Here is a 23,661-nt window from a genome sequence, read left to right on the forward strand (position 1 = left end):
GCCAGTCTCCACTTTTAAAAGTTCAAAGTTCGAGAGAGAGAGAGAGGGTGGGCGTGTGCAGCTCAGCACTTTTAAAAGTTGGAGAAACAGGGTGGGCAGCACACGGGCAATCTTTCTACACAGCCCTCCAACCACACCAAAATGAAGCGCAAGGTCGGCGCTCTCGAGAAGATCGAGGCGGATCATGCCGCGCTCCGCTTCAAAATCAAGCGCGATCCCCAGAGCTACCGCGACGACTTCAACAACCAGTGGCAGCAGTACGAGACGCTGCGCGACTTGTTTCTGCAGAGCCCTTCCAGCCAAGGTACCGGCCTGGCAGACTTGAAGGATCTCATCGAATTCGTCTCTCACGTTGCCGATCTGTACCCCGACCTCACCTCGCAATTCCCCCAAGACCTCGAGCAGATCCTTCTGCAGCACCACCAAGTGCTCGAGTATGAGCTGCGGGACAAGATCGTGGGCAGCCTGTGCCTGTTGCGCAACAAGGACGTCATCAACTCGGTGACCCTGCTCAACACGCTCTTCCCCGTCCTCATTGCTACTCCCAGCAAGTCGCTGCGCCAGCTTCTCTTCACCAAGATCCTCTCCGACCTGCGCTCCTCCAACGTCAAGACCACCAACCACAAGCTCAACCGCACCATACAAACCGTGCTGTACAACCTGCTCGAGTCGGACAAGGAGTCGCCCAAGGGCATCTGGGCCGTCAAAATCACCCGAGAGCTGTGGAAGAAGCAGATATGGTCCGACGCACGCGCCGTCGAGGTCATGCGTCTGGCTGCTCTGAGCGAGAACGAGAAGGTCATTGCCGGAGGAGTCCGATTCTTCCTTGGCGGCGACAAGGAGCGTGAGGAGGCAGCCGAGGATAGCAGCGACGACGATAACGATATCGACATCGCCAAGCTGCGCCACCAGGCTGGCATCAACAAGAAGACCAAGAAGAAGGGCCGTGACCTGAAGAAGGCTGCTGCTACGGTCAAGAAGAAGGAGAAGAAGAAGAACGCGCCGCACCCGTTGAACTTCTCCGCACTCCACCTACTCCACGACCCTCAGGGCTTCGCCGAGACCCTCTTCTCCAAGCACGTCCAGAACTCAAAGTCGAAGCTACAGCTCGAGACAAGACTCCTTGTCCTGCAGTTGGTGTCGCGTCTTGTTGGTCTGCACAAGCTCACGGTTTTGTCGCTCTACTCGTACTTCCTCAAGCACCTCACCCCTCGACAAGCCTCCGTCACCAGCTACCTTGCCTGTCTCGCTCAGGCAACACACAACTACGTTCCTCCAGATGTACTCGAGCCGCTCGTTCAGAAGATTGCCAACGAGTTTGTTTCCGAAGCCTCAGCCTCGGAAGTGGCGGCTGCTGGTCTGAACGCCATCCGCGAGATCTGTGTTCGTCAACCTCTCGCAATGACAGACACACTGCTCCAGGATCTCGTCATGGTACGTTCTGATCATCTCCACACACACCGACTTCACTAACACTTCCTAGTACCGCAAATCCAAAGACAAGGGCACCATGATGGCCGCCAAGGGTCTCCTCTCCCTCTACCGCGAAGTCGGTGCTGAACTGCTTCACAAGCGCGACCGCGGCAAGGACGCCAGCATGGGTATTCGTGCCGGCACCATCAAGGAACAGCGCTACGGCGAAGAGGCCGTTGGTGGCATCGAAGGCATCGAGCTGCTCGAGGCCTGGAAAGAAGACGAGCGGCGCAAGAAGCGGATCGCTGCCGGCCTGGACCCCGACGGTACAGACGGTGACTCGCAACTGGACGAGGCCGAAGATTGGAAGAAGTGGGAGCTGGAGAGCGACAGCGACAGCGACGAAGAAGGCTGGATCAACGTGGAAAGCGACGGCGAGGACATCAACATCAGCGACAGCGAAGACGAAAAGGACAAGCCCAAGGCCAAGAAGGCGAAGCTCGACAGCTCGACACCGGTGCCGCAGGACGATTCAAGCCCCGTCGACGCCCCCGCCGCTGCCGCCGCCGCAAAACAAGCCCAGATCACCAAGCTCCTCACAACCACCATCCTCACGCCAGCCGATCTCAAGCAGCTCAAGGCCCTCCAAGAATCCACCGCCGTCAACGCACACCTCCCCAGCCACAAACGCACGGCCATGCTCGCCGCCCGCCACGCCGACGAAGCCATCACAGCCGAGACCATCGAAGCTGCCGCAAGCCTGGGCAAGAAGAACACAAAGGAGCAGAAGATCGCCATGGCCAAGGCCGACCGCGAGACGAACCACCAGAGCACGACGGCGAAGCGCAAGGCGAAGAAGGAGTCCGAGGGCAAGAGCACGACCAACAAGGAGAAGGCGCGCAAGAAGAACTTCCTCATGACCCTCGGCAAGGCCAAGAGCAAGAACAAGAGGAGTCTGGGCGACGTCAAGAAGACGCTGCAGGGGCATATTGAGAGGAGCAAGAGAGGCGGGAAACGTGGAAACAAGGGAAACTAGCGCGGACGAGGTAGTCAGAGATTATGATACCCGAATAGACACCATGTTCGAAATGAGACTCTGTCCAAGCCGTTTCTTCTTATTGATCTTCTAGGCTTGCACTCGCGATTCCTCCTAGCAACACCTGAGTGTGGTCGCAGCAGCTCGTCTCGCTCCCCTAAACATCTCCTATTTGCAGTACGTCGTCGTCGTCGCCGCCGCCGCCGCCGCCGCCGCCGGCTGTCTCTACCTGCCACTAGCCCTTACTGCGGGCGAGGAGACGGTCCTCGCAACCCGTAGCGGAGGAGCCACTGGTCTTTCTACATCCTATCTCATCCCCTGCGGCGAACCAGGCAGACATTGTTCGAACGGCGGAGTCAAGCCCTAATTCTTCATGGCTTCAACTGCTGGCGAAGCAAGAGTCGTACCCCGCTCAGGCGAGGGGCTCGGAGCCTTGGTAGTGCAGCGTACTGGCGAAGCTGCGCTGACTAACGCGGCAGCGACGTTGTTCATACTCGCTTCATCATGACTTGCGGTTGGTGTCGGAGCCCTGGTCTCGGTATACACATCTGCAACAGTCAATCCCGACCCGTCCTGCCACAGATTTGCGTTTGCAGAAAGAAACCCGCGAATCTCGTCGTCCTGCCTCCTTCTTTCCTCCGCTCTAGCTCGCTCTGGTTCGGTCAAACGTGAAACAAGCGATTTCACTGGCGAGATGGTCGTACTCTTGCTCGCACAGGGAGTGTGCGGATTTGCTTGCTTTCGAGATCGACCGCTCTCGAACTTCATCCAATCGGCCAAGTGCTGGTTCTGTATGGATGCTAGCATTGCGATGTCTTCTCTCAGGCCCATTTGATCTCTAGATTGCGGATATGCGCGCAAAAGTGAGGAGAGCAGCGAAGCATGCTCTACGAGCGGTGTGAGCTGGATATAGGGATTGAGCAAGCCGGCGGAAGGTTCATCCTTGGTTTCTGCTGCACACCTGAAGTTCTGCGTGGGACCACGATTGGGAGGAGAACGCGCAGTGTCGAGATCGATCTCTTCGGATTCCGACTCGCTGATCTCGTCGGGATCTTCGGCCATTTCCCTTCTGCGTGGTGACAATCTTGGGTACTCGCGTATATATTGCACTGCCTTAATTTGTAGCTGCTCTTCAGTAGGTGGACGTCGGTATGTTAAAAGATGCGGCGCATAACACCGAACACCTGGTTGAGGATATGCAATATTTTGCTGTGGCGCTAGATACTGAGCCGACATTGGATACTGCAACTCAAACGGAAGCTCTTGCTGGTATGTCGGGTCTCTTCTCAGGTGCCAGTCTGGCTGAGCCATCTTCGCTGTACGCATGCGGTACTTGTCGTGGCTTTGACGACCGGTAAATGTGCTCCCACTCGCAGGCCTGGGGCCAAGAGCAGTATACGGAGACTTAAAAATATACAATTTGCTGTGTCTTTCCTGAGACCTGTGTGGTTTGAGTTTCAAGGAGTGCCTCGTCCTTGCTTGGCCGCTTAATGGCGGGGAATCCTCAGTCAGGACGATGGGGTTGTGTGAGGTACCAGGCGTAATAAGCTTCTGCAGAGCGACCATGACTTGTTCGGTAGAAACTCTAGCTTTCTCGGGCAGAAAAACTTCTGGTATAGTCGAAGAGCATCCCTCAGATATTCTTTCTGTGGTTGAGGAGGTGGAAGTAAGGCCGTCCAGCCCGATGTTGGACTTTGATAGTGCTGAACTGTTGGTTTGTGGAGGAGGGTACCGCAAGATGGAATGCCGGACTGCAGCAGGCTTATGAGGCTTTTCTATCCTACTGGCATTTGTGATCCTCCTCAATTTCGTGCCTTTCGGAGGGTTGTTTGACGTCGATGTCATGTTTCCACCGCTCCGTCGCGGAGCAACCATGCTGTATTGTCTTTGTCTTCTGCCAATTCTGCGTACTAGCGAGCACCAACGCAGTGTACGAGCCTGATCTTGTATATTGAGAGAAACCTCAATTGCGTGATTTGCGCTCGAGTTCTCCTAGCTGTTGGCGGTCGATGGCGGTAGCGGCTGATCGTAGCACGCGGTCGCGCAAAACTTTTCATGTCAATCTGTGCGGTAAGGTGAAGGCAGCATAGACAGAAGTGGGAAAGACTCACATCAGCTGAATGTTGCCTGGACAACTTTGGAAGGTGCAACCGCTTTTGGAAGGCGCAAGTCGCAACGCTGCAAAGGAAGTTACGTTTGACAATTAGGAATACGGTTTGTCAAAGGGAAACAATGTGGAATGCGTAACGAAATGCTCGAAAGAACGTGAAGGATGTTCCGGAAGCCTTTGCATCGATGCCAAGCAGTAGTCATTATTGGATGCTCAGAAACGCTCGAAGCTTCATCAACTCTTCGCAATCGTTCGCTTCATCTACAACGCGATCGATCGCGCCTTCGTCCCACGCGTAGCCATACCATAGCAGCACTCCGACATCTCTCATCAGCCACGTATCCTTCTGTCTCTTTGTAATTTCTGGTACAAGTCGGAACAGACAGGTCCAAAAATACTCACGAAGCTTCGGAGCGTTTTCGTAGTAGGTAAAGGTTGACCGACCAGACTTCTGTGATGCTGACTGGGAGAAGCCAAGGAGGTGTTCAAGCCCATAGAGACATGTCCCGAAGGGCAGAAACTCAGCTTCTGCCCAGTCGACAAGCCCTGTGATTTCCCATGTCTCCTTGTCGACAAGGATATTGGATGGTATGAGGTCTCCGTGGTTCAGTACAACAGGGTGTTCATCCACCATGCAAAGTCTATCTATTGTTGATTGGGCTCTTCCTCTGAGCCAGATATCCGGGAGATCTTGGGCGAGTCTTCCAAGTTTGCGAATTACACACGATCCAACCTTGCCTGTGCATTGGGCCAGCATCGTCTGCTCCTCGTTGGGAAGTGAATCGGCTCGTAGGACGCTGTCTCTTCGCTTCTTGCCAACAACACCTGGCCAGCCTCGCGCGACTACACTAGCGAAGCTTGCGATGAGTGTCTCTTGCTTCTTTTGTGTATCAACCGTAGTTGAATCCTCACGAGGTTGAAGGCACGACATCGGTATGCCTTCAATCCTGTTCATCTCGTATGCGCGAAGACCTCCTGACAGGCCAAAATCCAGCGCTCGAACCTTAGGAGCAAGATATGAGTATATTCTGCTTGCCTCCCGAGCTACTTGGAGATCAAGAGCGTGTTGCGCCGGGCGAAGCTGAACAAGAAGCTGCTCGGCCACATTAGAGGCGCGAACATGGTTGCTGCTCCGAACTCCGTTGTCATCTGCACAACCTTCACTTTGATGAGATAAGAGTAATGTGAAGCTGCAGTACCCCTGGTGTTCGAACTCTTCTACCTCGTACCTTTTGTACCTTCTCTGCACAGCATTGAGATATTCTCCTCGATCCGTCTCTTTCAAACCTATGCGTTCCCAGGAACTGATTGCATGTGAAGCCATTCTGACCGTTTCGTAACAGGGCCGTCGTAAATCAGTAAAACGAACAAGACGTTACTGTGACACCGTCGTTTTCCTGCAGGTCATCTCACCCATGCAGTGCTTATGGTTGCTGGCCATTCGTCGGGCCGCGGCACATCGCCGATACACGGCATAGTCTGAGGGTGTATTGTACTTCTCTGTGGTTCGCTAGAGTGTCGCACGTGGTGGTGTAGGAACGATGCAGCCTGCACTTGAATAGTGACAAGCGTACAGTGCACGCCATGCACGTCACAATCGATTACGCAAGCATTTCAAGATAAGAGCAATATGTCACAACACGATGTAAGCTCACAGGTTATAGAAGGGGTATTATATATCAGTTTATCGTAGCCTGACGAACCATTTGCCTCCTCCACGGGAAGAGCTACTGCAAGAAACGCCTCATAAACGTACACTAAAGCCAGCTCAGTCGTAGGATGGTATCACAACAAATCTTCTCCGAACCCAGCGCTCTACACCGAAAGCACATAAAAAACGAAAACTCCGAGTTTGCTCTACCACAAGGCGAGAGCAGCCATTGCAGCCGCACCAACGCCTAAGAAGGGTTGAATGCTTAGCACCGATGCGGCGTTGGTCTTCTGTGATGGGCTGGGGGTCGATGTGCCTGATGCACCACTTCCCAGTGTCGGCGAGCCGGATGATCCAGAAGAGGGCGATGTGGTTCCCGTGCCGCTACCAGAGCCAGCGGCTTGACCAGGGCTAAGGTTCTCAGAAGCTTTGGCGGCAAGTGCGGTGAAAGCTTGCACTGTCTTATCGCCGGATGCAGGGCTATCAAACGTGTTAGTGTAGATCGAATGTACGCTCAAGCAGAGCACACTTACGCGTTGATGGCTCCCACCATACCCTCTTGACAGTGCTTGCCTTGTGAGCAATAGAACCAGATAGGCGTGTCATCCGGAACGCGGATGGTATAGGTGAGAAGCTGGGACGTCGAGTTTAAGGGTGTGGTGTTGGGCATGAACCCTGAAAAGAAGGCATCAGTCTTGTTGGACATGATGTTCTGGATGGGTACGCAAGGGTTGTCAAAGGTGGATTCAACGACAGAGTGGTTCTGTTAGACGTTAGGTGATATCGTTACAATGGATCTGTTCAGACGCACGTTTGGGTGGAACTGGAATTGGATCATGTCTCCAGCGTTTGCCTTCACGTTGTTGGGATAGAAGGCGAGTGATCCGTTCGGCCCGCCGACTTGAATAGTGTGTGTGATGACTCCCGCGCCAGATATTGACGATGTTGACGATGTCCCAGCTGCAGATGCTGTCGAAGATGCTGTCGAGGCTAGAGTTTCTGAAGCTGAGATGACTTGGGACGATGCTGATGATTGTGCCGCGGCAAAGCCAACCAGGGCGGATACGATGAAAGATTTCGAGAAGTACATGGTGGCGATGAGTCTTGGAAGAGACTTGGTCCGACGAATTACTAGTATGTGATGCTCGAGAGAGTGGTGCAGGCGACTAGCGCTCTGGAAGCTGGACTAGCCAGGTATTAAGAATTGAAGATACCGTCAAGGTGAGATGAACGAAGAGATTAGAAGAGATGGCAGCGACAGACGTGAAGCAGAACAGATGTGGAGTGGAAAAAGTGAGCCTGAGAAATGGGTATAGGCATACTCTTAAGGCATTGAGGACGGCTTCGGAACGCTCGTTGATTTCGTTTTGCTTAGGCGTCGTCGTGGCGGTTAGCAGCTTTCCCGACACATGAAGGGCAGTCTGCGACGCGCTGGACGCCGTTCATGCTTCAGCCCCTCGTACACTTGCAATTGAGACTTGGAGCGCACAACACTGATGACTGCGAGCAGCAGCAGCACATTCTAGGAATGCGATCAAGGACTTCCAGAAAACGACATACTCGACAAATGGAAATCGCTGCGGTAGCCCTTCATTCGGAGTGTATATTGTCGCTTTGTTGCGCAGATGGGTGTGCGAATGTGCTGTCGTCGCGAGTTTCAGCTTGGGTGTGGAGTTGGCGAAGCACTTCATGTTCCAGTCGTGTTTGAGCGCGCTCCAGCCGAACAACGTCAACACCTGGGCGCCGGCAAACTCAAAACCGTCCACAGGCAATAGCCGATTTTTTCTGTTGTGAGTGGAGAACCTGAGCAGTGCCTGGTGTCATGCCGGATGAGTTTGACCTGACGCAGCTGGGTGGCAACGGCCAGCACAAGTGGGAGCGGACGCAATCTATTTTGCTTCCCAACGTCCTTCATCAAACTAGCAACACCTCACTTATAATTGTATGTGTGCTCTTCGATGATCTTCTGCTTCTCAGGCTTCCCTCTAGCTGTCTCGCCCGTCACCTCAATGCCTCGCCTGTTCCGCGACGTATCCACCTGGAGTCTGTTCCAGGGAAACAATGCTGGTTATGCAAACATCCAGGGGCTCCAAATGTGTGTTGCCTGACACATGACAGCCGCTCCTTGAACCACGGATAGACTTCGGTATTCACTCACCAGCTGCGTATACATGGTAGGCCACGCTCGCTGTTGCGGTGCTGATCATGCCCACTTTTTGCCTGTTGTGCCATGACGAACGAACGTCTCGACATAGACATGCGCGCCATAGCACTCTGTATGTCGCTTGCGGTTCAAAAGTCCAACACTAGCTGTGGCGCAAGCTTCTCTAGATCTTCGACCTGCAAAAAACCGTCTGATATGCCATCGTTCCTCGCCGACCTTGCGCGCTCATGTTTGGCTCGAGCAAGCGCTTCCCGAACGAAAATCTCCATGTACCGACCCGTCAATGTCATTGCTCCCTTTTGTATTTGTGTGTTGGTGTCTTCAAAGTTTTCGTGTAGTAGTCGTGCAAGTAGTGGCGCTGGTATTGGGTGTGCTGTTGTCACGGGCTCAACAGCTCTGGTGGGTTTTGGCGCAGGTACATCTTCCATCAGGTCGTCACTGAGCGCATCGAAATCGTCTTCTTGCGCGTCCTCTTCGTCAGAGGATATGATTGTCGTCTCTGTCTGGAAGTCAGACCTGGCAGTGGGGGCATTGGGCCTCTTCGACGCGCCGGCTGCACGCGATGCAGCTGCTGAGGCTTTCGCTGGTGCTTTCACTGGTCGTGGAGGCTTAAACTGTGGACCTTTGCGAGTTGTTCCACTTGCGCTTGCACTCTTGGGTGGCATGTTCGTTTGGCTGTCAGATCTGGATTGGGGTGGTGGGTCTTGCAAGCATGATGCGGAGAACAAAACGCTCGAGACGCAGCCGCAAGACACGTGAGGACGTCATGGTCAAAACAATGCCATCTTCGCCCTTCGCTCCTCGCCTACGATGAGCGCTGCGCCTTTGGCTGCGAAACTACGAACACAACTTGGTTGTTTCACCGCTTGACCACAGAAGCTTTTTTTCTCGTTTCTATTGTTTCCGTACGCATTCCCTCCAAGTGCCATGATACAAACGTTTTCGAACCTTTACCAGTACCCTGGTGTAGGATCATGTGGTGTGCATGCTGATCTGTTATCATCCCCATTAAGAGCGAGCGCAACCGCAGCGTAGGAAATTTGGACGGAATAGGAACATGTGAACACTGCCTCCACGATCTCTACAAACACCACATGCGTAGGCCCTTCATTGACTCAGCCACTACTCTGGGCCTGCCTCTATGCAGGAGGATTGCGATCCTTGCTCGCTACAATCAGTACAGATTCCGTCCACACTCGAAGGTCACTGCACAAGACGGTTCGCCGGTCAAGCTTTCCACCATGATTGCGCCGGCCATCTGTCACAAGCGTTTCTTCGCCGTATTGAACGGGCTGGCCCGCCGGGGTACTTACGGCACGACTAGGAGCACTTGTGAGATGCACGATCGTGGACGCTTGTGGCGCGAACGGGCGTAGGCGGGCAGATTCAATAGAGACGTTGGACGAAATGACCGCACACGCACGTCCAACCGATGCAGGATAAAGACGACGTCGTGTGCACCCAGGCTGCAGAGCCAGTACAGTGCCACTCTGGATACGCCGTTACACTGCAGCGCGCATCCAACATTCGAATTTCGAAAGGGTCCTGACATGCGTTGTGCCGTACTGTGTACCACACCACGCGTTGTACAAACAAAGCAGTTGAGATGGAAGGACAACCGGCTACACGAACGTCGCAATTGTGCTCCAATAGGTGTGTGGTCACAGTCAGGCGTGCAAGAACCGGTTTGCAAAAGCCCTCCCTAGAGGGCAAATCGAACAATCAATATTTAATCCTGGTTAGCTTCACGTGTCTGCAAAGAGGAACGATAGCTTGGAGATAACCAATGCACTGCTAATTAGCTACGCGACATCGTCAACATCCCTTTTGGGTGTGTCAATGGCCGAGTAATGTCCACATCAGTTGCCGTCCTGCACGGCGGTCGAGACCTTCGAAGAGGATCGTGAGCTGGTACCTGCATTTGATGCGAGATGACTGATTGCCAGTCAACCTGACTGAAGGTCGTCAGGAACCGTAAGATCACTCGATGGTGACGCATGTGGAGATGTGACCTTTCTCAATGTAGCGGCCAGGCGCTCCCCTGTGGTAACGCTGTGGCATCACAGAACGGCAGGGAGCTCGGCGTTGGTTCCCCTTGTGTGCGCCTTTTCGGCTCGATGCTGGATTGACAGTCATGTGCGACAAAAGCGATCTGGAGAATCTGGTCACCGAGGTCGACCGCGCCCCGTCATGCTGTGTCAGTCTGGCAGATCTGGACGCCGCGAGGTGTTGATCAAAAGTGACAGCTTGCGCGGTGGCAGATGGCATAGCTAGAAGCAAGACATTCAAGCCCAACAAGATGACAAGAAGCACGGCCGCGGCTGTTGAAACCGAGGGACCTCTAGAACGCGTTGGCGAATGTGGGTGATTCGAGCCCAGTCAAGTCAGGGTAGTCTGTCACGAATCGGCAGGCTTGGAAGGAATGGACGGAATGGACACGGCGGAGTTTAGTTTCGAAGCTAGAAAGCTAGGAGGCACGACCAAACGGCTTCAGCGGTGTGTTGCGTGGCTCTGGAGGGTCAGGTCGGCCGTGAAGCTGCTTGCAGCGTTGAGTGGGACCTTGAGGCGCCCTGCTGGACGGTACAGAGTGGACGGTACAGAGATTCAACCTTTCTTTGACGAGTGGATAGCCATGTGGAGCTGCACCCGCCGAAGCCGACGGTCAGCAGTCTCTGCAGCTGGGAAAAGCACTTGTGGTGTCGGCACCGGAGGCTGATGGTCGTGCTGATCTCGAAATGCAATTCGGTGATCATGTTTAGCGTGAGGCTGCTGAGCGAGCGCGCTGCGGCCGCGACGCGCATCGTTCTGGGGTGGCCGATGGCAGAGCGCTTAGCGGCTACACCCCAGCAAGCCACATTCAGAACCAGACAAGGGCGCGCCCGCATAGCCCAAAGGACAAGCATCTCATGCAGGTCTCGAAAGCGAAAGGCGCGTGATGGAAACACACCCCTGCTCTCTGTTTCCCAAAGCGGCTGCACTGCTCTTCACACTTGCACCAAGCCACCGCGGTGGTGTAGTCTTAAATATCGCAAAGTGGTTGCGCTACCGGTAGCTTCTCACCAGCACCGTTCCCGCCCTCTTGTCGTTCATTCTTGCCCATTTGCGGGGAGCACGCAACCGAGACTTTTACATAACAACAGCAGTCTGCCCTTAGCACCGGGGTTACATTCATACATCACCACTCCGCCCGCCCGCCCGCCAGCCCTCACGCAGAACGCAGACCTCTCGCAGACCTCTTGTCTTCAAGTGAGGTAGACGCTGTCTGATCACCCCATTCTGATAGGAGCCGTCTTACGCACAGATAACGTATTGGACCTGAGATCGGCGCGCTAGGTTGCACAAACCGTCTTGCATCCATACCTATCCAGCGAGTCCCAACCCTAGGGATACACCTCAGGAATTTGCGGCTCCCCTCACCGACCAAACAAACAGTTCGCCTCGTCTCACCTCTGAACCCTCTTATACTCTTTTCCCTGCTATGCCTCACTCTGTCAACAACTCGACTTCCACCGGAGCGAAAATGTCACGGCCGTCATCCACCTCCACCTACTCGGCATCGAATGCTTTCCCTAAGCAGGCTGGTGCTGCCCTCCTTGCCCCCGAGCCAAACGATGTGCAACCACTGTCATCGCCATCTCAGCTTTCCTTCACATCATCCCCGCGGTCCATCTTGGAAGCCCCTGCGTTCGATGATTCAAGATTACGGCCTGCTACATCTGCCGGTGCCAACATTGCACGCCCCTACTCCCGCCAGCGCGCACAGTACTACGAGGAGCAGTTCTCTTACAAAGAGGGTACCTCATCATCTGCGCGCGACCGCGTGACCAAAGATGCACCCATTGTTGCAGAGCTGAGGACCAATGTAATTGTATGTTGCTAATCTCCATGATGCTCCACCTTTTATGCATGCTAATCGGCGCACAGATCAAGGATGAGTACACCCTTGTCACCGACCTCTCCCACCATCTCTCGACGCGCTACCAGAAGCCCGAGACCTCGATTATGATAACGGTCAACCACTCTGCGTGCTTGTTGCTTGGAGGTTCTTTCGAGCCGACCTACATTCTCACCATCAATGCACTGCCCGTGCAGCTGCAGCCAACTCTCAACAAGCGCAATGCCGCCATGATCCAGAACTTCATGACCGAGTCGATTGGCGTGCCAATTGACCGTGGCATTGTCAAGTTCGTTGCGATACAAGAGGAGAGCTTTGCGATGAACGGGATGACCATCCTGGGCGAGATTGAAAACCTTGAGCGCACCCAGGCTGAGGAGACAGGCATGAAGCGGGCTATGACCAAGACCTCCCGCCGATCTGGTGTCGCCAAAGCGAAGAGTAGCATCACGCTCTCTCGCAAGACTTCCAAGGCTAACACCAAAGGAAGAACAGTCACCCCTCCGCTTCCTAGCCCTGGTCCACTCGATTCCGGAATAGCTGTCAACGAGAACGGCCTCAAGGAGAGCGTACCAGTTCAGTCTGTGGACAGCAAGATCAACCGCAAGCAATCAGAGCCGATCATGAGCAAGTTCAGCAGGAAACCCAGTACCAATCTGATCCCGCCACCAATTCCTGAAAGCAAAACAACAAAGCATTCAATGCCTAAGCGCAAGAGTCTGCTAAACATTTTCCGCCGATGAGCAGTTCACGATCATTATCACTGCGCAGCCAGCGCGACCTAAGACCTTTCACATCTTCATTTTTGATTGGGTACTTTCACAAAAGACGTTCTTGGCTTAGCAAAGTCGTGATTCGTCACCAGCACGAACGTACGCCACGGCGTTGAGGTCGCCGTCCACATGGTGGGATGGTGGCACAACCTCACGCACTTTACGCTTATCTCGGTTTTCTCTGTACGGTTCTGTCGGGCGCTGCATATGAGAGTTTCTCACTAGCACAAGTTTCTTTCGCAGTGTGCGGCAATGGCATCGCAGGCGTTTAGGAATGACAGCGACACATTGCATTCAGGCGATAGGTCGCCACCTCACCGATGGATCTACAACTCTTCATTATACCCTTCGCAGCATCTCCTTCCAACCGAGGTCTGGTAGTCCTCACCACATAGAAATTCATCATCTATACATCAAAACTTGCACACTTTGTTCATTGCCACATCAGTTCCTTTCAGTCTCAATCGTGACCATGTGGCCTAGAGCGCCAGCTTCAGATCCCCATGCACGCCTCTTTGTGCGAGAACTTATTGACACACCAGGTCCAACCGTCCGCGCCTATCGGTAGACGTGTCGCGCACTCCGAACTGTATTCCGTCAGGTGGTATGTCTGAAGGCCAGGGATCCACCTTGCGGCTCCCTTGTCAACGTGCTCCGGCCCAGCACACTCGAACAGCTTCAGACTCACCGCTAGCGCTTTGTGGAGAGCTGAAAACCGTAGCGGCAGATGTTCTGGGCCAAACAGACCTTGGTGCGCATGGCTAAGCTACCGAGACGAGAGAGCGCCCTACAGACCGCTGCTCCGGATCGAGTGGCTAAGAAGCCAAGCTGAGGCGTGGCGCGGCAACGAGCACTGGGTTTCTACACCTGTGGACTGGACCGCACTGGAGTATCCAGTAGTATGGGAAAATGTTCTTTCTTTTTGTGTCTTGGACGCCGCCGGTGGGTGGTCATCTTGCTGCTCGGGACAAACAAATTATTGCATCCGAGCGCAGCGTCGACTGGTATCCACCGCGGCTCTTGCATCCTAAGCACGCGACGGGTTTTGCTATTTGGACGTGGATCGTTGATAGGAACGCCATGTCCGACTCCCGCGCCAGGCGTAGGCCTCGAGTGCCATGTGCAGCCACGTCGCCGCTCCTGTCTGAAACTGGCGGTTGGATCCGTGCATCTCAAACATGTCGAACGAGAAGCAGAGTCTTGTAAAACAACACTTGCACACGAGCACGCAAACCCAAGAAAAAAAAAACCCTTGGGCTGCAAAATGCAAAGAAGCAATGCGTGCAAAACAACTGTCGACAGCAGAGCCGCATCTCTGTACTCCCCAATACTGTCATGGTAGATCCTTGAAGATCGAAGCAGGCATCTTAGGCGTCTATACATTCTCTGTAGAGTCGGCGACGCGAGCCCATGCATCCCATGAAACTCAAAGCAGATCAGCCAGCGATCAATACAGATCCACATCGGCATTCGTTGTACCGTGCCTCTCGCTCCGGTCAACGAATGTTCCCTTCTAGGGTCAGGAGGCGTGCTCTGTACCAGCACCGGCCGCAACCCTCACCGTGCTTACAGCCAAAGCGACAGCGATGCACACGTGCACAATGATTTCACCTCCTATCTGATCCTACAGAGCCACGCAGTCCTGCAGATCACCTCGGCCATACAGGCAATTGAGTTTTGGCGATAAGGCTGCGATCATCAGCACTAAACGCACCAGGATGGTGGTGCAGCTTGGGTTTTGATTGGTGACGTAGGCGGGGTTTGGCGAAAGGATCGAGCAAGTGGACAGGGCTGCATGACGTCTACCGATGACCGGAACCCCGAACTCTGTGTGCATTCTGAGACGGCAGGACTTCTTTGGGACCATGGCCCGCTGATCGAAACAAGTGCCCGTGCCGTGGCCGTGATGGCGGCGAGGCTTAGGCACCGGGCCCTTGGAGCGGGAGCTTGGTTATGATTGCGAAAAGCCTCAACGTCACTGGTGAGCTGAGTGTAACAAGGCGAGTCAGGGAGCTAGGCCATGGTTGAGGAAGAGAGGCTCGAGGACAAGTGCACCACAGTGGTAAGACGTGGCGCGTCGATGCTCACCTAAGGCTTGCGTTTAGAAAGCGGATGACCAAGGCATCAAATCGTCAGCACAATGTTTTTGGTGTTTGCTGATGCATGAATGTCAATAGCTACCAAGAGCACAAAGCTGATACCTGTCAGGGTAGCTTACAAAGACTGGCCATTGGCTCCGTCTGTGCCAGTCTGAGCTTCTAGTCAACTTGTCCTTTTCCACAGCAGAGCAAAAGTGATTCAAAGTTATACGCACAGTCCTTGCGTTATGTCTCCTTATGCTATTCAAAGCTCTTCCTGTCCTAATCATAGCGTTGTTACATGTTCACTCATCGCGGTCCCTCCCACGTCTCTACACCTGAGCATCCAAGGACTTCTAGCCCTCGATATAGGTACCTCGACAATCCTTCTTCAGACGTAAGACCCCAGTATCCTCGCAATTCTCAACGACTGCTGCTTTCAAAGAACGCAGCTGCCGATCGAGCTCAGTCTTGATCTTGTGCTCGGAGTGATCAGTTCCAACCAGGAACAGCTTGAGCAAAGCTTGAATGTTCTGATCGATGGCCTCGCGAACCATCTGAATTACATAAGCCTTTACCGTACGAGCCAGAATTCGCATGCTGGCTTTGGCAGCGTTTTCCATTCTCCAATCTAGGTTCTCGTTGTAACCATGGCGATCGATAACTTTCTCTAGACCAAGCTCGTATATGTTCAACACGTCTGAAAAGGGGCCCCAAGGCGTAATGGTCTCCAGGCTCTCCAGGTTCGCCAACAGGTTCAGTTCCTTGAAGAAGTTGTGTTGCTTCATTTTCCGCCAGCGGCAGTGTAGTTGGGAGAGGCGAACGGCCAATCCAAGTTCGGAAACGAGATACGCTGTGAGTGCTGCGCCGGCCAGGTTTCGATTCGGGATGGCGGGCTGGTGAAGAATGTCTTGCGACGCGTCCAAGTTTGCGAAAACTTCGTCGAGAGAGAAGCGTGCTGGCGCTGGCTTAGGCATGCACTCCTCAGCATCCTGCGCTTGAGCCTTGGGCCCGTCAGCAGTAGTCGGAAAGAGGTTCCCTTGGGTAGCAGCAGATTTCAAGTCTACCAAATCAAAATTGCGAGACGGAGGTTGATACTTGGCATCACACTCCTTCGTCGGAGACATCGAATTTGCTCGCTCAATGCTATTTTCCAGGCTGGGCTCATCGAAAAACGATGGCTCAACGCCATTCATGGTTTGCAAATCCGCACAAAGAGCATTCGTAAGGCACTCCTCAAAGTCAAACTCCGGATCACCCGGACCCAGGGCAAAGTCGAAGTTGTAGTCGTCCTGCTCTGCTCCATTAGTCTTGAAGTTGCTGTACAAGTTGAGATCCACCAAATGGCATGGAGGAGGTATACCCATGTCTGAATTCACAGGAAAATCTGGGGATGGTGGTACGAATAGTTCTGGCTCCGGTATCGGACAGGCCAGGTGCTGGTCAATTTGGGCTTGCGTCGAGTCTGCTTGGTAAAGTTGTTGGGTTGGATGCATCGTCCCTCGCTGTGGCTCATATAGCTGTGATGGTATAGCTGCATAAAGTTCTGGGTCATTCAGAAGACAATCCATCGTCATCCGCTGACCCGGTTGCTCGGCTTGGGTTTGAAATCGTTGTTGTTCAAACTGTTGTTGCTCGAACGGAACCTGCTCGGTCAGCAGCTGCTGGTACTGGAGTTGTGCTGGTACTTGACCCAGGGGCTGTCCGATTTGTAGTCCTTCCGTAAGCCGTCCTAGATTGTCATAAAAAAATAATGATTGTGCCCTACGATTGCAGGAGCCCTTTAATGAGCAATAGTTGCAGGTCTTCCATTCTTTGCCCTTGCGAAAGAACCCTTCCTTGGGAAGCGAACACCGACATAATGAGCATTTCTTCTCAGGGAAGTTGATAATTTGGGTGCTCATAGTTGCCATTGCCTTGTTCAGTTGTTCTTGTTGTCTATGTGCGCATTTACAAAGCTGAAGTGGGAGGGAAGCGGGCTAATATATAGATCTGTCAGAGTGTTAAAAGCACTGTGAAGGTGAAGAATATCGTGAGCGCGACCTCACTTGGCTGGATTCCTCAAAGGCAAATGCATTGTGAGAGTGGTCTTTATGTGCCAAATTTAACAAAAACTTGAGCGACTCTTTGCATACATCACTGTGAAGCTTTGGTACTGCGCTGTAATCACCCAATCCTACCTGGCTTGTGTGTCATGCTTCCCGTGGTGTGTTAAATCTGTATGCCATTTACTATGATGCTGCTTTGGGAGGATGATTGAGAAGGACTTTAGCTGTCTTAATTCCAAAATATCGTCATATGCACTCCTACCGGATTTCTACATGTTGAAGCTCTGCACCCCGTGGGGAAAGCTCCAGGTATGAATCACGACGGTGTCCAGGTAGATTCTCTTGCCTGCCGACAAATATCTCCACAGTCTACTTGCCCCCATGAAGTTATATTTCAGGAAAGATCTCTTGCACCCCTCTGTATCGACCGTTCAACCACATTTACGTAAAATGGTGCAGCTGAACCGAAAACAGATGCTGCTTGCTTCTCCACATTCTTACTGAAGAAGCAACACCAAACACACAGTTTATAGCAAACTTATAGTGTGCCCAAAGCCTCACCAGAATCTTCCTCTCATAATTCGAACCCATCAGCTTTAATAGCAGAGGTTTGCAAGTCATTCGCGTCTTGCTTACGCAACCATCGTATTTTTTTGCCTTCACTTACAGTCTCGTTTGACGGACAGTGTTCCTCTTTACAGGCTACCGAACTCGCTCCCTTGTTTCTCATTTAGTCTTTCTCACCGTACTTCTGCCTCCCCTACTTACTCAACTCCCAAACTGCATCGATGCCCTGGCAACCGTGCCTTGTCTGTGACGAGGAAACCACGAACTACTGCAATCACTGCGCACGACTGGACGGTGAAGGAATAGTAACAGACGCTCGGTTCTATTGCGACATTGACTGCCAAAAGAGGGACGAGCTTGAGCACCTGAAGGTACACATGGAGTTTCGTCACGCCATGTCCTCAGACATGGAGCGAGCGATCAACGCCGGCAAGATCGCACAGACATTGTTCTACTCGTTTCTAGAGAACACATGGTCTTACGACATGAAGAACGTGTGCATCAAGCGCGATCAAGATCACAGGCTTGTTGCTGTCGAAGTCACTGATGGCACAGGCGTTGTGACAGCTTCAGGAGGTATCACCGACTGCTGGAGCCACGCGGGTGGTTGGCTCATCAAATTTCCATCTGAGGCGTTCAGCGCGTTCGATGGAGATGCAAAACATGCACTGCTGGCTCATCGCAACTCGGTCTGGGCTTTTGTGGTCATGCACGCTGCAGTGCGGGCGCTCTTCCAAGGTAAAAAAACAAGGAATACGCAGGTTCAATCGAGACTAATACCATACCACAGATTTAGTTGAAGACGTGCAGACAGACATTAAGGAGATCGTACACTATCCAACCAAAAAATCCTCACGTATTGTGCGTGCCCAAGGAAGCTTCGGATTCGAGACAAGGCGGCGAGATCAGCTGTATCCCGACGTAGACGGGCGCGGCGATACCAAAGGCGTCTATGAGATCACACTTAAGTGTGGAGCGAAGATTGTGCTGGACCTTGCGGGCGCACAATGGGAGCCTTTGAATGGAGAAGGTGTACACAAGCCTGTCACATACTCAACAGACTACTGGTCTCGGTGGGGAGTAGCCGTTAAGTACCGCGTCCCTTTCTGCAGCCACCAACTGAAGCATGCCGCGAAGATGACTAAATATCGCATGATCACCTCTCAGACATTGATCATGGAGATTAGTCTCTACTTCAACGTGTTCATGATGAGCAGTTGTAAGGCCGAGCTCGATTTCCACCCGCGTGAGTTGCTCGACATGGAATCCGGGGCTTGCCGTAGTGCAAAGCAGCGCTTCTTCGCCAAAACCCTGGTGTACCTCAAGCGACGTCCTGCCGAGCTCGACAGCGGTAAAGCTCTCGATGTTCTCAACGTCCTCAACACGTTCGATCTACGCCACCCCAAGGTCATCGCGGAACAGCCAGCTGCGCAACCTCGGGGCAACGGGTCTCTTCCTCTCGATATTGGTAGCATGGAAAAATTTGACTGGAAAGAATTTAGTCGCCTAATCCGTATGCCTAGCTCAGAGGTTACGTTGAAAGAGAAGAAGCGAGCAAAGGCGCTGCAAAAGAACCGGAGCGTGTACAAGGAGCCCGGCAGTTGGAAGATGGTCTTCTTGGAGGACACAATTCCGGGTCCCAGAATACCTATGGATTGCATCAGTGAGAACGCGGCGTGGAGGCTGGAATGATACGTGACGAATGCGGAGATACGACCCAGTGACTTCAGGTTGGGGCTTCCACTAGGCTGTTGCAGCACTTTGTCAACCACATCACAAGAATTATTGTAGCTCCCAAAATCGGTTGAAGAAGCTCAATTCGAGTAGCATATGACAGCACTTACGATGCCCATAGAACTCAAACTGTAGAGCACAACGGCAGTGGTCGTGACCCACAATTTCCTACCAAATTACCATAACCATACTTTAGATGACCAACCACACCAACGCTTCAATATCAATCACAACATTCCTTCACGGCCACTCAAGGTTCGTCGAATTTGCGTGAACCAAATTTTTGTAAATGAAAATGTCGATCTGATGAACCATGCTGTAATAATTCCCCTGCAATTCATAAATACACTGCAGACCCTCAACAGTGTACAGTATCTACCCAACACCACTTCTACCCTTCATCTGCTCGAGCCGGTACCTTTGTGGTATCTACAAGCCCTCCTGAGCCGCACTTCACATACAAAAATTACTGTCGTAGCCTCCAAGTCCTCCTACACCAGTACTTCCAACCTTACACATATCGAAGTGTTCCCTGTAGTACACCCACTGCAATCACAATGCCTTCGTTCAACCTCATGAACACCTCCCTCCCCCCTATTCCCGACTACGTCATGCACATACATGCCGTCGAAGGTCTCCAGGAGGACGACACGGACATCAACGCTGCCGATCCCAGCGAGCCAGGAGGCGCCGACTACCTCCACGAAGAAGCCAGACCCGGAGAGCACGAACTACACATGGCGTTACACCGACGCATGGAGTCGCTCGTTGAGAACCTCGAAGAAGGCGTCGAGCGCCTCGCAGCCGAGCACCACGACCTCCAGAACGAGATCAACGAGCTCAGCATCGAGCACGGACAGTTGGCAGAGGATTACGACGAGCTTCGAGAGTATGCCGAGGATCGTCTGGACGAGGTCGAGGACCTCCAGGATGATGTGTTTTTCCTCCAAAACAGGCACTTTGAACTGCAGCGCGCGTATGGACGGCTCCTGGCTGGCTTTCAGGTGGAGCGCGAGGTTGTGTGGGAGCTGGAGCAGGAGCTTGGACTTATGCGGATCCAGGCTGCTAACCAGAGGGAAAATATTGAAGGCCTCCAGAGTGCTTTGAACAAGGCTCAGAAGAGGCAGTGGTGGTCGTTGATGCTTCTTTTTGTTTGTGTCTTGGTTGCAGCTTACTTTTGCTTGCTTGCAGGCCGGTCTTCAGTGAATTGGAGATGAACTTGGAGTTGCTTTGTGGGGTTTTTTTTTTCGTGTGTCTATATGATTATTGTCGGCCTTTGAGTTTGCCTTTGCTTTACAATCGTTGCACTGAGAAGGGCTGGAGTCTCCTTGCTTTAACGGTCAAGTTCGTCTTCTTCGAAACAACAAGATATCGTCACAACTCATCTGTTGACGTAGTGATTGACCAATCGTTTGGTCAAAACGTCCAGCAGACAGTATAAGATATCGATACGAACGTATCTTGGAGCCTCTTTGGACAACAACTGGAAATAGACACGGCCAGGCCTGATAGCTTCATGATATGGATGTAGGACAATGCATATCACGTTATTGTCGATCTTTGGCGTTGGGTATATACATTGTTTTACATATTTCTACATGCTCACGGTACAACTGAACAACTATGCAGTCCTGTCACTATGCACTTCAACCTCCTCTTCCTTCTTAGCTGTCTCGTATCGCTTTCCTCGGAAAGCGTAAACGCCCCAGTTACTGCAAGTGACATCATGGGGGTCCAAGTCGTTGAGATCCCACCTCAAACTCCTGAACAGATTCTCTCCAGGCTGAAGCAGGATGTCCATCTCGTTGCCGTAGCGATTCTGCAGATGATCGATATCCTGCTGTACATCCCAAGGAGAGTAACCGGTAGCGATGATTGGAACCTTGGTTTCAAGGAGCAAAGGAATTGTCTCCTCCCACTCGTGCATCGATGCTGCGTTACCGAAGCCAGGATGAAAGACAATGAAGCAGTCGAAGTAGGGATCGTAGGGGTAAAAGTAGCCCGTCTTGTGGATGTTGTGGTAGTGTTCGACAAAGGTGCTAATCTTCATGGCGTTGGAGATACGATCTTCAATGACGGCGCCAAAGGGATTGAGAGGTGTGCGCTCAGGAAGAGGAAGTTCCTTCTCGCGGTTCGCCATGGCTTCGGGACCAATGAAGTTCAGGGAGAATTGAACGCGGTGGAAGAGGTAGGCAAGTTGCATCCATGTCTCGCGCGGAAGAGACGATTCAGCGCGTGCACCAAGGACAAACAAACGAACCGACGGGGGTGCGATGCGTGCATTCTTCCAAGTGTCACCACCACCTGATCGCGGGGGGTGCAGCGTGTGTCGCAGAGCTTGATGACGTCAGCATGATCCAGCTAGCAAGAACAATCAAACTTACCGCTGAAGCTCTTGAGACCCTCAGGAGTCATCCTTCCATTCTTGCGAATGTTATAAGGACTCAATTCGTTGATGACACTGGCAATGGTCATGGGATACGTGAGGAGTTTCGTAGCCTGTCGCATCTCTCGGTCCTTGTTGAGCGCATCAAAATCTCGCGTGTACAGATATGTATCCCAGCTTGTCATGTTCACGAGGATCTCCTCCATCTGGGGCTCGGCGAACTGGAATTCCTTGAAGAACCTTCCGCTTCGCAAGTCATGGTCGTCCTCGTTCGATTGTCGCAGCACATCACAAACTTCCAGATGCGCTTCGTAGTCGTCTGCCCAATGCTCCTCGCAGCAGTAGACCGGTATCCCGCAGTCTGGGCACTCGAAGTTTACATGGGCAGGCGGAGAGCCCTTCTCGGACGATTTGCGAGCCTCAAGATCCATGGAGTTCTTCACGGCTCGTGTCGGCTTATGGTCGGGATGCGGACAGTACGCATGCTGTCGCATGAAAGCGGCTCTCTTGCGAATCTGCGGTATAGGCGAATTCGTGAACGAGTTGAAGAGGTTGTTCTCCGTCAATACAAGGGTTCGTTTGATACCTTCCGGATCGATGTACTCATACGGTTCGAATGGCTTCTCGAAACTGCGATTGGGCGTAGTCGAGAGGCCTCTTCGGGGCGAGGCCAACTTCGGTTGCGCCGGACCTTTGGTGGAATGATTTCGCTGCGATGTGCCATTTTGGGCAAGAGGGCGGAACGCTTGTGCGGATCGTAGCTGCGTGCGCGAGCTCTTGAAAGCGGACAAGCACCGCGTGCAGGTATATGAGGGTCGCATCCTGATCAATTGGTCTCCGGTAATGGAGGGGTGACAGCTAAGGCGCAACGCATGGAGTGATGATCCATCATAGAAAGCTCCCGCGCTAGCGTCGGTGTTTTGGCAGAGCTTGGCGCCGATGTCTCATCACATGACCCGGTGCGCGCTGATCGTCTCGATGATTCAAACTCTCTAGTTTTTGATTGACGACAGATGGCGCTTACGTCTTCCAGTACCATACAAGGGAACGTGCCAGCTGCAAGTAATGCGGAGGGGTTTTCTTGAGTGGCCTTTGCTCGCGCATTGTCTTCTGTCTCTGGCAGTCCAAACAGTTACTAGTGACCGACGTGTAAACTCGCCGAACATATAGGACTGTTTCTGCAAAGGAGACAACCAGTTCGAGAGCTTGCGAAAGAGCCAAGTTTGTTCAGAGCATCTCACGATAGTGGTGTACAACAGCAAAGCAAAGACAGGGGGCCCTGTCTGTCTGCATGAGAAACTGGCGCTTAAAATAGCACGGCAGGTTGTACAGACAGTTCGCAACTCGTGCAGCCTTGAGAAATGTCTTCTTTGAGGATTCAAAACCTCGCCCTCGAGCTTCCGGTGGAAAACAGGCGTGTGCTTCAACCAGACTCAAGGTCAAACGGGGATCAACGTTGCTTGCGAGACAGCTCACATGAAAAAGCACAAGGCTGAGCTGTCCAAACCAATGACGGCCGCGGCGGTACCCCCATATGTACGTAGTGCCTGTCAACCCAACATGGACATCAGTTGAGAACTCGTATTCGAAACCGGCTCTAGATGCCATTCGTTCTTGCCGTGATGAAGATTGGAGGTAGAGTTGGAGATAAGCTGCACCTATCGGACCAGTCGAGATTGAGGCGTAGTTGAAGCAATATAACTCCTGCATGACATCCTACATCCTACAGCCTAGCGGTCTTCCATGAAGCACTGCCACCGCCGCGCACTGTCAGCAAGTCCCACCGGTGTCTAGCGGAACTGTCTA

The 23,661-nt window shown here is 52.8% G+C and overlaps 10 protein-coding genes across 10 annotated transcripts, besides 7 other annotated features; 4 read left to right on the top strand and 6 right to left on the bottom strand.

Annotated features, from left to right (window-relative positions):
- Positions 1–141: 141 nt before the first annotated feature.
- EKO05_0006884 (Severe Depolymerization of Actin) lies at positions 142–2,449 on the top strand (the record flags this gene model as incomplete). Its single annotated transcript, XM_038940846.1, has 2 exons — positions 142–1,434; positions 1,484–2,449. 2 exons carry the CDS (start codon positions 142–144, stop codon positions 2,447–2,449), a joined length of 2,259 nt encoding a protein of 752 aa, XP_038797413.1.
- Positions 976–998: a tandem repeat.
- Positions 1,796–1,889: a tandem repeat.
- Positions 1,950–1,983: a tandem repeat.
- Positions 2,450–2,641: 192 nt separating the features above from the next.
- Positions 2,642–2,667: a tandem repeat.
- Positions 2,668–2,812: 145 nt separating this feature from the next.
- On the bottom strand, positions 2,813–4,324 carry EKO05_0006885 (uncharacterized protein; the record flags this gene model as incomplete). Its single annotated transcript, XM_038946245.1, has 1 exon — positions 2,813–4,324. The coding sequence occupies one exon, from the start codon at positions 4,322–4,324 to the stop codon at positions 2,813–2,815; it is 1,512 nt and encodes a 503-aa protein (XP_038797414.1).
- Positions 4,325–4,761: 437 nt separating this feature from the next.
- On the bottom strand, positions 4,762–5,883 carry EKO05_0006886 (uncharacterized protein; the record flags this gene model as incomplete). Its single annotated transcript, XM_038946246.1, has 1 exon — positions 4,762–5,883. One exon carries the CDS (start codon positions 5,881–5,883, stop codon positions 4,762–4,764), a length of 1,122 nt encoding a protein of 373 aa, XP_038797415.1.
- Positions 5,884–6,416: 533 nt separating this feature from the next.
- On the bottom strand, positions 6,417–7,300 carry EKO05_0006887 (uncharacterized protein; the record flags this gene model as incomplete). Its single annotated transcript, XM_038940730.1, has 3 exons — positions 6,417–6,690; positions 6,744–6,973; positions 7,022–7,300. The coding sequence occupies 3 exons, from the start codon at positions 7,298–7,300 to the stop codon at positions 6,417–6,419; spliced, it is 783 nt and encodes a 260-aa protein (XP_038797416.1).
- A 1,202-nt stretch (positions 7,301–8,502) lies between these two features.
- Positions 8,503–9,039, bottom strand: EKO05_0006888 (uncharacterized protein; the record flags this gene model as incomplete). The annotated part of the gene is made up of 1 exon (XM_038946247.1): positions 8,503–9,039. The coding sequence occupies one exon, from the start codon at positions 9,037–9,039 to the stop codon at positions 8,503–8,505; it is 537 nt and encodes a 178-aa protein (XP_038797417.1).
- A 2,518-nt stretch (positions 9,040–11,557) lies between these two features.
- Positions 11,558–11,585: a tandem repeat.
- A 267-nt stretch (positions 11,586–11,852) lies between these two features.
- Positions 11,853–13,012, top strand: EKO05_0006889 (uncharacterized protein; the record flags this gene model as incomplete). The annotated part of the gene is made up of 2 exons (XM_038940698.2): positions 11,853–12,242; positions 12,299–13,012. 2 exons carry the CDS (start codon positions 11,853–11,855, stop codon positions 13,010–13,012), a joined length of 1,104 nt encoding a protein of 367 aa, XP_038797418.2.
- A 2,464-nt stretch (positions 13,013–15,476) lies between these two features.
- Positions 15,477–17,033, bottom strand: EKO05_0006890 (uncharacterized protein; the record flags this gene model as incomplete). Its single annotated transcript, XM_038946248.1, has 1 exon — positions 15,477–17,033. The coding sequence occupies one exon, from the start codon at positions 17,031–17,033 to the stop codon at positions 15,477–15,479; it is 1,557 nt and encodes a 518-aa protein (XP_038797419.1).
- Positions 17,034–18,130: 1,097 nt separating this feature from the next.
- EKO05_0006891 (uncharacterized protein) lies at positions 18,131–19,427 on the top strand (the record flags this gene model as incomplete). The annotated part of the gene is made up of 2 exons (XM_038940829.2): positions 18,131–18,473; positions 18,526–19,427. 2 exons carry the CDS (start codon positions 18,131–18,133, stop codon positions 19,425–19,427), a joined length of 1,245 nt encoding a protein of 414 aa, XP_038797420.2.
- A 599-nt stretch (positions 19,428–20,026) lies between these two features.
- EKO05_0006892 (uncharacterized protein) lies at positions 20,027–20,686 on the top strand (the record flags this gene model as incomplete). The annotated part of the gene is made up of 1 exon (XM_038946249.1): positions 20,027–20,686. The coding sequence occupies one exon, from the start codon at positions 20,027–20,029 to the stop codon at positions 20,684–20,686; it is 660 nt and encodes a 219-aa protein (XP_038797421.1).
- Positions 20,472–20,515: a tandem repeat.
- Positions 20,610–20,658: a tandem repeat.
- Positions 20,687–21,090: 404 nt separating the features above from the next.
- Positions 21,091–22,676, bottom strand: EKO05_0006893 (translational activator for mitochondrial COX1; the record flags this gene model as incomplete). Its single annotated transcript, XM_038940841.1, has 2 exons — positions 21,091–21,806; positions 21,854–22,676. 2 exons carry the CDS (start codon positions 22,674–22,676, stop codon positions 21,091–21,093), a joined length of 1,539 nt encoding a protein of 512 aa, XP_038797422.1.
- Between the last annotated feature and the right edge of the window lie 985 nt (positions 22,677–23,661).

The sequence above is a fragment of the Ascochyta rabiei genome, chromosome 11 (assembly GCF_004011695.2).
Source record: "Ascochyta rabiei chromosome 11, complete sequence".
NCBI lineage: Eukaryota > Fungi > Ascomycota > Dothideomycetes > Pleosporales > Didymellaceae > Ascochyta > Ascochyta rabiei.